Below are 13,162 nucleotides of genomic sequence, written 5' to 3'. Positions count from 1 at the left end.
CTGCTTTTGGCAGCTCCCACATTTTATCTATTTATTTTATTTATTCACAGTGCTCGGGATTGAACACCAGGACTTGTGCATGCTAGGCAAGCACTCTAACACTGAGTCAAATCCCCAGCCCTATAGTACATTTACTTTAGAATCAATATATTATACATGCTTTCTGGTTTCATCCATAATTTTCTTTTCCTCTCTGACTTTCCCTGCTTTCTAGGATAAGAGGAAAAATAGTGATTTTTACTGTTACTGTAAATTGTACATATATTTACTTAGCCTAAGAAACAAGGCAGAGGCAAGGGTTATTTTAGAACGTGGAAAAACAGTGATTTAAAATCCATTTTAGGGAGTCACGTGTCAGCCAAAGATGGCTGCCTCTGGGTGAGCGGGAGTAAAAGTTGTAGCTTAAGTCCAGGCCTGTTAAAGGAAGAACTGGAGAGGCATGGGCTGTTGGGAGGAGAGCAACAGGGTCAAGATTGAAAACTATAAATCACATGATAGTATTAAGGAAAATTTAATTTTTGGTATCATAAACAGAAAAATTGAACAACTACCAGAAGCAAAAAGGAATCTACTTGAACATGAATCCACATATATTGGACTTAAGGCTCCTGTCTGTGTCTAATAGCAAGCAGTGTGTTTCCACACGTTGTGCTTGTAACACAGGCCCCAATAGCTGCTGGCTTACCGATGGCAGTGCTCCCATTTTTGACAGCAAATGCATCTTTCAAAGGTTTTGTAAGTTTACCTTTGAGTACCAGTGATTTGAATTGGGAAACCTGTACCATGACATGGGTTGGACTTGTTGGCTTTGTTTTAGGAGGTCTGTACCCTGTTTTCTTGGCTATTCTTGTAAATAGTGGCCTAGAAGCCAGGTATCAGTCAGCCCTGTTACCAGAGAAAGGAAATACCTTAACTTACTGGATTAAAATTTCTTAAGCTTATCTTCAGAAAGATGTTAATTCCCATTTTTCTTCAGATTGTTTGTAGCATACCTTGGGTCTAGACAATAGAAAGTAATTGTAAAGGCTCTTCTGTTATCTGAACCTGGCTTCGAAATTCACTGATTTTAAGCAAATGTGTATACAAAAATACAATTGTAAAGATTAAAAAAAAATTTAGAAAGCACATGTGAATGCAATTTTATTTTAGCAATGAGAAATTTTCATTAACATGTCACTAAAAAGAAATATGAGAGGAAGTAAATCTAAAAGAAAATTTTAAAAGGCAGACATTGAATTGTAATGCTATTGGTAAAAAGCAGTCAGAGATTTCTGGTTAGGATAGTAGAATTTCTTAGGGTGGTTTTGCTTTGTATCCGAGAGTATCCTAACTATGTAGAAAAAGCCCTCAAGTCTTAGTCTCTTTTAATTTAAGAGACAGGAAACAGATTTATCTGTGCTGTGGAGAAGAAAAAGGAAAGGTTAGAAAGTGATGTTTTGGAACTAACAAGCCTAAAATACATGTAATTGTTCAATCTGAACTGAGTAATGAGAATACCTGCTTTGAATTTTCTTACCTATATATTTTGTAGACAGTGTGCTATCATATTAGTATGTAATTAAGGAAACAAACACATATTGTTTTATTGGGACATATTACAACATGTCATTGAACCAAATGAACAAATTGGAAATGATGGAAATAAATACACAGTGACAAAGTTTCCAAAATTTTAATTATTAATTTAACTTTTAAACTAATGCTAAATATTGCTATTACTAATAAATGAACTAAAATAATGTCTGAAAATATGTAATGATATAATGTCTCATCTGCTCCACTGTTCATTGCAAATGACTGTGTTCTTCATATTTATACACCAATAACAACAGAATTCTGCCAGACTGATTCTATTTTATGATAACTTATATTTTGTATAGTTGCTGCCCTTATCACTCACTCCATTTCAAACCTTTCAGTGGATCCACTGAAACCTTTTCTGTTTGAACTCAAGGGGACTTGAACTATTTTGTGCAAGACTATTTTGGCAGTCCAGTGCCTAGAAAGCTCTCCTTAGAATAATGTTTTCGATCACATGAAATAAATATCTAAGGACTTTCTAAGGACTCCAGACAGATTAAAACACACATTAATGTGATGCAGCAGTCTGTGTGCTTCTTAATTGACATCATAATAATATCTGTGAGAAAGAGCACTGATGACAGTAAATACCCGGTAACTGTGATAACAGTTATCTGTGGTTTCCAGAAGCAGGAAAATCACAGGTTTTGCAAATTTGAATGATTGTTACCTACATTCAAAATGGAAGGATTGCTAGATCTGTTAAAGATAGATTGCAAACAATGGGTAATTGGGTGCCCATGCACTTTTGTTGATAGCTGAATTCTCTCCATGAATCTCTTTGTTTTGATACCCTACAAAGACATCCTGCCTCTCTGAAGGTGCTACCTTCCCTAATTCCCTTTCATGCAGCAACTCTTTACTGTCTTGCCCCCATACCACTAAGTTTAAAGCTGGGGACATTGTGTGCCTCCTTCTGGCTTCCAGATCACTCTTCCTACACTTCCTCATAGGGCACACAGGACTTTTCCATCATAAGTTTACACAAATATTACCTCTTTGTTGCAATCACTCACCAGCCCTCCTTCCTTGATTTTGGCCATCTATGATTAAATATATTTTATTTCACCTTCATTATTTTTGCCCAAACTCTTGGAACCTCTATTGATTGGATGAAGTCTTTATTCTCTTTCTCCTACAGTGTTAGTGAATGCACTATTTCACAAGTTTTTACATATGAGAAACATTCCCTCACTGCCTGAATAACTTTGATAGCTGAGACAGCATGTCTTAAGGAAAATGGTAGTGACTCACTTTTTGGACTGGCAGATTATTGATTTTTCTCTATTATTTTTTGTTAGGTATTATACTATTCATATATATATATATATATATATATATATATGTATATATGTATATAGATAATATATGTATATATGTATATAGATAATATATGTATATATATATAGATAATATATGTATATATGTATATAGATAGATAGATATACACCTATCTATCTAAAACTCATGCTGAATAATCAGTTTTGGGTTGCAAAAGAGGACTTATTTATCTTTTGTCTTTCCATATTTTTTATTGGTGCATTTTCATTGCACATAAAACAACAGAGGATTTATCTTTTTGTACATGCTATAATTATTTTTCCATAAGCAAATGATTTTCCCCCATTATTGCTATTGATCTTATTTACTTATTTTCCATACTTTTTATTAGTGCCTTATAGTTACACATGTACGATTTGTTTTATTTTCTATCAAAGTTAAAGCTGTAATGCAACACAAACATGTTTACTGTAACTGAAATTTCAAGTGTACAATGGACCCATTTTAAATTAGGTAACCATGTGGTCCAGAACAGGTGTCCAATCATATCTGGAGCCCTTTTCCGTGCCCTCCCCAATTTCAAATTAGCTAATCACATAGACTGTACCATCAAAGTCTTTCTATAGCAGTGAGGGGCATTGCATTGTTACGGATAAAAACTGGTGGACTGCCCACCCAGGTGTGTTATTCCCTGGATTCCCTTTAGGGGCGCATTCTTCTGCAGAAGTACAGATTTTGCCTTGCTGACCCACTTCTGAGGTTGATTTCTTGTGGCACCTCAGATGGGGTTTGGTGGGGTTTGTTGTTATATATTCAGATTTGGTCTTTTTGTCTATTGACTCAGAACCATTTTCTTTATATTTAGAGTCTTAGGTTATAACTAAGATCTGAGGTGACTTTTCTGAATCCAATTTTCTATGCATGCTATGTCATTCCATTATATAAAATCAAGTAATTTATTTTAGAAAACCTTTTTTTTGAGCATCCTTTTCAGTTTCAATACTTTGTTTTGTTCTTTTTCAGAGATTTAGTTATTTCTTCATCACAAATCTCCATATTTGTCTCTTTCTTTTTAGTATTATTATCCTTTTTATTTTGAGCATTTTTTCTCTTGCTCATTTCTGTCCTTTATTGCTTTTATAGTATTTTATTGATCTTGTGTGTTCTTGTGCAAGTTAAAATTCTCTTTATTTCTAAGATGATTATCTCTCTTTTTCTTGATTGCTATCTGCTTTTTGTTGTATCTGTCTGTGTATGAAGTAACTTTTATAATGTTCCTCACTTTTAACCCCTTTTAGTTCCCCAAAATACACCTGCTTTCTTCATGGTGTATTTTTACATGTATGCAGATATTTTATTTTTGCAATTGTAATTCTTGGTGTGGTAGTTCTTCTTTAAATTTTATTTTTATTCCTATACCAACTACCAGCAAAAGGATCTGGTAGTTAAAGGGCTCTGGGTGTCTTTTTTGCTTATTTCCCAAGTCTTTGGGTCCTTTTGAATTGCTTCAGTCTTGCTGATTATGAGATGGTACTAATTTTTGGACTCATATCTTACAGTTTTGTCTTCTCTCATTTTCTTGATTTATATTGTCTTGTTCCTTGAAGAAACTATGTTTCAGCCCCCTGTGAAGCCTTTCTCCCCTTCTGAAAACTTGCTGCCTCCCTAAGCTTACTCACAGTATAACCTATCTTTTCCTTAGGGTGTGAGTCTCGTGGATGGCCTCTGGGGTCTTCCATTTCCAGAATTCCTCTAAAATTTCTGCTCCTGTGCATGGATCAGCTGGAATTTTCCTATCAGTATAAGCTCTGTTGCCAAATCTCCACCCATATCCACATCAATTGTTATCTATAGGCCTTCCATGTGTTATGATTTTGCTGTGAATTTCAGTTGTGATTGTTATTTAATTTCTAAGAAGCTAGTCAACATCTTTCAATATGAAACCATAATAAAGTTTTCAGAATGTATGCAGAAACCCTTTCCCCAAAGTTTTGGAAGATGTATCAGTAAAAGCTGAAATGAGGTTAGAATAAGCCTATATAACATATGGGGAATAAAGTTTAGTAAAGAATTTTGCAAAGTTTATAGTGTCTGATATTTTTGAAAAAAATCTTAAAAAAACATATCTGGATATCAGGTAAATAAAACTAAAATTTCAAGGTAGATCAACACACAAATATCTGTTGTTTTTCTACATACCAGTCATGAAAAATCTTTAAATTAAAAAAAATCCTATTTATAATAACATCCAAAAGAACCAAATATTTCACTAAGGTAACAAAATACTAATGCCCTGAAAAATATAAAATATTGCTGAAAGAAATTTAAAAAGACACAAGTAAATGTTCATTAATAAGATACTTTTGTTAGAATGTCAGTACTACCCCATGTTAGCTACAGGTTCAGTGAAATACATTATTAAAATTCCCATAGGCATTTATGAGAACACATTAAATTGATTCTCAAATTCATGGAATTATAGAGATCCTAAATTCCATTCCAAATTAAATATTAAAAAGAAAAAACGTTGGAGGACTCATACTTAATGATTTTAAGACTTACTACAAAGCTACAGTAATTAAGACTGTGGTACTGGCATAAGGACAGTCATTGAAACCAAAGGTATAGAATTGAGTCCTGAAATAAACTCTTAAATTGACTTATGGTCAATTGATTTTTGACAAGGAAACTAAAGAATTCATTAGGACACAATCTTTTTAACAAATGCTGCTGGGATAACTGGATATCTACACATGAGAATAAAATTGGATCCTACATTATACTATATACAGAACTGAACTCCATATGAGCCAATAGCATAAATAAGAGAGCCAAAGCGATAAAAATTAAAAGAGAAAAATCTATTGGTAAATCTTTATGAACCTGGGATTTGACAATGAATTATTAAATATGACATGAAAAGTATAAGCACAACAAAAAGTACATAAATTGGACTCAACTCAAAATGAAAACTTTTTTGCATCAAAAGCTGGTAAAATAAATTGAACAATTTACAGAATGGGAGAAAATATTTGCAGATTTTATACCTGAAAAAGGTTTAATATTCAGAATGCATATAAAACTGCTACAACTCAGTTACAAAAAAAAAAAAAAAAAAACCTACAGTGGTGGCACACGCTTGTAATTGCAGTGGCTTGGGAGGCTGAGGCAGGAGGATCCTGAGTTCAAAGTCATCCTCAGCAAGAGCAAGGCATTAAGCAACTCAGTGGGATCCTGTTGTAATGCCACCCCCCTTTTCACAGAAAATCTTAATTAAGCTTCTCCAGAGACCCTCAAAAATTCTGTTTAACATAATTGTACTTAGACTATCAGCAAGAATTTCTACAACAGAGTTTTCAGGCAGGAGATAATGTTTGCTGAAACAGAGTGTAAAACTAACCCAAGGCCTTCACAGAGGCATTTACATTTTTAAAGGAGAGTGGAGAAATCCTTGAAAACCAGCTCTTCAAAGGAAAGAGGAGAAAAACTCCCTTACCCAGACACTGATTTTCACAGAGAATGTCCTAGGCCTGAATTGGGTGCCCAGAACAGTGAAAAAGCTATTTTTATGTGAATTTTCACAAATTGTGAGCCCCTGAGCCGCTCCCCTCACACACTGGGCATAAAGTTCTAAAACTTTCTAAACTCGGGGTTCAAAGGGATGATTTGAAGGAGGCGAAAAGCCCTCCTTTTGAACATGGCTGCAGCCAATAAATCTGCTTCCTGCTATGCTTTGGTGTCCGACTTCAACTGTTCTACTTCACTGTCTCTAAATAAAATACAAAATAGGGCTGGGGATTGTGGCTCAGGGGTTGAGTGCCCTGAGTTCAATCCCTGGTACTCCCCCAAAAAACAAAAACAAAAAACAACCAAACCTAATTTTGAAAAGAGAAATAAAAAAAATAGACATTCTCTCTGAAGATTTACATGTCATTAGTCATTAGGGAATGCAAATCAAAATAGAAATACTACTTCAAATCAACTAGGATAGTTACAAATAACCTGGCAAAACAAGTGGGTCAGGATGTAGAGAATCTGGAACCCTTGTACCCTCGTTAGAAGGGAGGTAAAATAGTTCAGTTACTGTGGAAAATACTTTGGTGTTTCCTCAAAACACTAAACATTGGACTTATGGTTTGGTCCAGTAATACCACTCAGTGTAGTGTTTTCATAGAATGGAATGCTATTCAGTCATACAAAAGAATGAGGATCTGATTAGTGTGTGAATCTTGAAAACACTATGCTGAGTGAAATAATCCAGACACCAAATGACAAATTTTGTGTGATTCCATTTAAATGACATTTGTAGAATAGTCCAATTCATAAAACTAGAACAGGGTGGGGGGAGGGAAGATTATGGGTAATTATTGCTAATGTGCTCATAATTTCTGTTTAGGATAATAAAAATGTATTGGAAATAGTGTAATGGCTACACAACATTGTGAATATAATAAATGTCACATGATTATGCCCTTAAATGGTTAGAATGATAAATTTTGTTATACATATTTTATCACAGTTTTTTGAATAAATATATAAATAAAGATCATAAAACTCCAGACCATATTCACACACAAGATGAAGTATGAGATAAAACCAATTAAAATTCTTTACTTTATTTGGAGCGAAGAGAAAGTATTCATGTTTAACTCAGCATATGAAATTCTGGTATTAGTAGAAACAGGAAAGAAGGAGAAAACAAAACAAGACAAAACAGAAAAAAAGCATAAAAAAGAAAAAACAGATGGGACAGAAGAAAGAAAAATAATATAATCACATTGCAATGAATACAAAAATAATTAGTCAATGATAATTAATTTTAACATCTTATTAAATAAAGTATCAAAACTCAAAATTTGTTTTCTACAAGAGACATTTTAAAAAAGAGAAATGTAGGGATGGAAGAAATGTTACCAAATACAAAGCAAGGTAACAAAATTAGTGAATATTAGCACAGATAAAATAAAACTTAAAGCAGAAGCATGCGTAAGTTTTGGAGTATTGAAAGAAGGTTTTCAATATGAGTTAAAATAATTATAAAAATGTAATGCTCATAACCAGGTTCTATAGAACATGCCTGTAATCCCACTGCTCAGGAGGCTGAGACATGAAGATCATGAGTTCAAAGCCCAGTCTCAGCAACTTAGTGAGACCCTGTATTAAAATAAAAAATAAAAAAGGATGGGATGTGACTCAGAGGTTAAGTGCCCATGGGTTCAATCTATGGTTAAAAAAAAAAAAAAGTAATGCCTCCAAATACAAATGCAATTATCCGTATTGCTTCCAGTTCAAGGCCACTTTAATTGAAAAAAATAATGAACAAAAACAAGCAAATCAATAATTAAAGTGTATGTTTACTAACTTTACTTTTCCAAGTTGATATACATTATGCAAAGATAGAGGTAATATAAGTAATAGGGTTCACATAAATTTAACACTGGCACCATAAAACTCTTTTAGGAAAACTTGGTACATTCATAAAAGTAAATCTTTATTTGGCCAAATAAATATATCCTATGCCAAATATCATACAAACATGTTGTCTGATCCAACTTCAGTGAAATAGAATATCACTACAAAAAAAGTTACCTAAAGTAAATCTTATAGCTATAAAATTACTGTGTTAAATGACCTTGACATTTAAAGGAAATTATAAAGAATATTTTTAAATTTTTGAATTAAAATATAAAAATCATATGCCAACATTTGTAGAATGCATATGATATCCAAGCAGAAAACAGTTTTGAATACTTTTTAAAAAATTTTTAAATTTATTTTTTAAAAATAAATGACAATGGAATGCATTACAATTCTTATTACACATATACAGCACAACTTTTCATATCTCTGGTTGTATATAAAGTATGTTCACACCAATTCGTGTCTTCATACATGTACTTTGGATAAAGATGTCCATTACATTCCACCATCCTCAAAAAAAAAAAAAAAAAAAAAAACCTCAAAGTTTTTAATACATTTATAAAAAAAGTAAAGATTGAAAAGGATAAAAGAAGGCCAACTTTTGCTTTTAAAAGTACAGTTAACCACATGTCTGCAGAAATGCTTTCAGTTCAGAATATACAAATAAACTGAAAAACATGTTTTCAGAAATATTTTAAGTGGGTGGTCCAACTGTCAGGAAGTAAGAAAAAAAATATTCACTGTATTTATATTTAAAAAAATGCACTGTAAAAATGGTGGGAAAGTGCAAATCCTGAAAAAGAGAATTTTCCCTGGGGCATCACTAATTATCTTGAAACCAGAGTTTCAAGTTCTACAGACAATGTGCATGTAGGATAAGAAACCAGGCATGCATGGGCCTCTCCAAAGCTGGAAGTTAGACTGGACGCCATCAATGAGCCAGGATCTCTGGAAGGCAAGAAAGTAATGGGCAAGAAAAAACAACGACACCCAGCCAAAGATTAAAGCGGGGATGCTTACCTGTAAACAGAATGGAAGGGGAGGTAGTTCTGTTGTTTTGAGTTTCTACTGTAGCCTTGCATACATGTATATTTGGGACTATAATTTGCTCTAGAATTTGATTTGTCTAAAAATTTACAAAATGAAAATTCAGTTTAAAGAAGTCCAAAATTGATAGGGTTCTTAGTCAGTCTTTATGGACAAAGTCAAATCCTTCTTGGCAATATGCACTATGTCCATAAAGACACAAAATATGAGAAAACCAAGCTAACAAAATCAAAAGTCAGTGTAAACAACACAGTAAATTATCAGACCAACAAAGACAGCAGACATTTGAGGTGATACTTACACAGCTTATGGAAACACGGGGGAAGGCACTGCATTTATTTATTTATTTTTATTTTTTTATATTGATTTTTTAGTTGTATTTGAACATAACAGCTTTATTTTATTTATTTATTTTTATGTGGTGCTGAGGATTGAATCCAGGGCCTTGCACATACTAGGCAACTGCTCTACCACTGAGCCACAACCTCAACCCTATTTATTTATTTATTTATTTTTATTTGTTTACTTATTTATTCATTCATTCACTCAATGAATTGAATACAGGGCCATGTAACCTCTGAGCCACATCCTCAGCCCCTTTTAAAAAATTTTTATTTTGAGACAGTGTCTGACTAAATTGCTTAGGGCCTCACTAAGTTGGTGAGGCTGGCTTTCAACTTGCAATCCTCCTTTCTCAGCTTCCCAAGCCACTGGGATTACATGCATGTGCCACCTTCCCATATGGCCTGGCTCTTTCTCTCATTTATTAAATAACTTTAACCAAGCAGACTTTTTTTTTCCATGTCTTTTGTCTTTTATTTAACTATCTTTTCTGATTACATAAACTATTTCATAGAAAAGTGATCAATTTATAAAGGATTAAGAAAATAAAAATAATCTATAATTCTACTACTCAGGCATAAGAAACCTATTTATTCAGTTTATATATATCAATGTATGAAACAGATTTCTAAGCAATAACCTATTATCTATCCACCTATCTTAAAATTTATTTAAAATATACTAATAATGGTTAAATGTTGCAAACATGATTAATCAATTTCTCCTTCATGCTTTTCTGTGCTAATTTTAGGTGCAATAAAATCATATTATTTTATAGTAAAAAATGGAACTATTGAAAAAGGGAAAATAATCTATAAAAGTAAATTAATATTGGCAAAAATAACACTAGAAGAAATCATGAATAAAACTTGTAAATTTTGATTTTTGTTTTTATCTAAATTACAAAGGCATTTCTACAAACACCACGAATTATTTGCTAAAGAACTAATTAAGAGAAAAAAATCCTAACATATAATAGTGCTAATTTATAATCACAAAATTGGTAAGAATAGCCAGAAGACTTGAAAAAATAAGAGAAAGTAATTCCTAAAATGTTTAAATCCTATAAAAATTTGTAAACACCCTAGTAATCAAATATATACAAATTCAAAAGTCTTTTTATAATCTAAGTAGCAACATTAAAATAATAACCTTGAGTGATTTTGAGATTGGAATAAATGGATTTTTTTTTTTACTATTGAAATATTGGTTCACTGTTGCTGCAGACTACTTACCAATTCTGCAAGCAATGTATCCAATTCATTTTCATTAGAATTTCTGTTAAAAATAATTTCAATATTCTCTATATGCTCTTCCAGTTCCTGGAACTGTGTGTGAATATGCCTATGCCCATGTGCCTGAGGAGCCCTGGGCCACAACATTTTATTTTCCTGACCTTTTCCTTGGTCAGTCTTTTGTCCCTTGGTCAGAGATCATGTTGAGTCCTGTGGATCTGTAGATGTGGCAGAATCCTTACTCAACTGATTGATTCATTACTTTTCATCTCAAATCACTTTACTGAGGAGTCTGAAGACTCATTTCATCGGTATTCTGATCCCCTCTCCCTAAGGCAGACTCTTTCTCTAACTAATTTTCACTTTCACCAATATGATTACTCGTACTTTAACAAACATACCCAAGTTTTTTTTTTAAAGCACATTAGGATTTTAACAGTGAATATAAAAGTAACTTTCTAAATTATTAAAATTGCACACACAAAAAAAGCATCCTTTTCTGTTTCTCAAGTCCATATCTTAACTGTCAAGATTGATCAAGATTTTCTGTCTTGGTTTCTTTTTCTGTAGATCTTCCTGAGGAAGAAGATGGGGGTTGGTGCTTCAGGGCAGTTGGGCAAAGCACAATAAAGAAGCTTGTTTTAAATGTCTCTTCCCAACACAATAGTCTTTACCTAGAATAGTTCCAGGCTGACATTTTTCCTCTGGGAAGAGTATGAGAAGATGTTGAAGAGTCAGGAACTTGCACATGAGACTAAAATCTCATCAGAGAGAGATATTCTCTGAGACATAGTAGAACATATCATGGAAAATTGAATGAAGTTCCATAACACAGTTATAGAACAATAAAAGAATATGATGCAAAGGAAGGAGAAAGGTCTTTGAGGATTTTCTCAGTGGATTATTCTCCTGAAACATACATTTCTGTGCAAGCCTGTCTGAGGCTCTGAGATTTTTTCCTTTCTCACAGCACTTTAATTGCTGCACTACCCTCCAGCAAGTTTGCTTTAGCTTGTTGTTTCCTAGAATTAGGATAAAGGAATGACCCCAGGGATATATGGCTGTGGTTGTGAAACCAAAAGTAAATAGCAGTTTGTTTTCTGGCTTACTACCACATACTGCTTCTATGAGGTTGCCTATCACATGCAAGATAAAGAGGATGATAAAAGATATTAAAACTTCCATGGCTTTCACATGAGCTTCTGTATTGAGGTCTGCGAATCCTGTGTTGTTCAGTTGCATATGACTTTTGTGTCTCCACAGGGAAACGATCAATAGGACACAGGTAATTAGGAATACTGTAAAGAAGAGAGTGACTCCCAGATTGAGAAAAATCTGTTTAAGTAAGAAATCACTTCCCTGTAGGTGAAACAGCTATGATGTGTTTCTATGGTTTATTTTATCACCATTAATCACCTTCACAACTTGTAGAAAAGTAAGTAACCATGACACAAACAAGCATCCAATCAGAAAGGCAAAAACTCTATTGATTCTTCTCTTCAACCAGCGAAATATGTAGTGGGAAAACTTCGCTGTCTTCAGGAAATAGAAGATGCTGAGGTTGGTAGCAAACCAGATATTCGAGTGATAGAGGAACTAAAACATTCAACTAAGTAACTAAAATATTCAGTTAGGGTACTAGAAGTATGCATATCTGGAGAGAATGACTTTATGACTCCATCAAAACTTATGTACCATATTATAGAAACTCTAGAAATAGCCAAGCCTGTGAGAATAAAGCTAATAATAGAGAACTTCTTATTCTTGACACAGTCCATGCAGTTTACAAGTCCAATAAATTCATTCCCCAAAACCCCCAGTACTAACTGAGTAGTTGTGACAAAAAAGAGGATTTCTACCACGCTTGGCATATCTTCAGTATCCAAGGTCACTTCTGTTGCATCTGCTTTCAATTACCTGCTCCAAAAAGAAGCATATATTAGCGGCTTGATGGGAAGTGTGACTTTCTTCTCTTTCTTTAAATAAAGACTTTAAAGTGCCTCAGGAATGACTGGTGATCCTATCAGAAACGTCTTCACAGAAATTGATCCAGTTATTTCTATATAACTTAGCTAGTCTATGGAACATATATCTAGACAGATGCCTACTTATAATTTGTTAATATGCAAATGAAAGTTTCCGTTTTATAGATTTTCCTTGTCCTTCTAAGACTCTTTTGCATTTAATAAACTGAATTATGGAGTAGAAGTGCCAAACTAGACCTACAGGATAAAAAACATATCAGAAACAAACAT

General features: G+C 33.3%; 1 protein-coding gene and 1 pseudogene across 1 annotated transcript; one reads left to right on the top strand and one right to left on the bottom strand.

Annotated features, from left to right (window-relative positions):
* Window positions 1–687: 687 nt before the first annotated feature.
* LOC114082905 (transmembrane protein 126A pseudogene) lies at window positions 688–1,064 on the top strand (annotated as a pseudogene).
* A 10,608-nt stretch (window positions 1,065–11,672) lies between these two features.
* On the bottom strand, window positions 11,673–12,778 carry Tas2r10 (taste 2 receptor member 10). Its single transcript, XM_027924018.2, is given in 2 exon segments — window positions 11,673–12,500; window positions 12,503–12,778. Coding segments are annotated over 2 exon segments (1,104 nt in total).
* Between the last annotated feature and the right edge of the window lie 384 nt (window positions 12,779–13,162).

Source organism: Marmota flaviventris, chromosome 3 (assembly GCF_047511675.1).
Source record: "Marmota flaviventris isolate mMarFla1 chromosome 3, mMarFla1.hap1, whole genome shotgun sequence".
Taxonomy (NCBI): Eukaryota; Metazoa; Chordata; class Mammalia; order Rodentia; family Sciuridae; genus Marmota; species Marmota flaviventris.
This window is presented reverse-complemented; position numbering and strand designations above follow the sequence as displayed.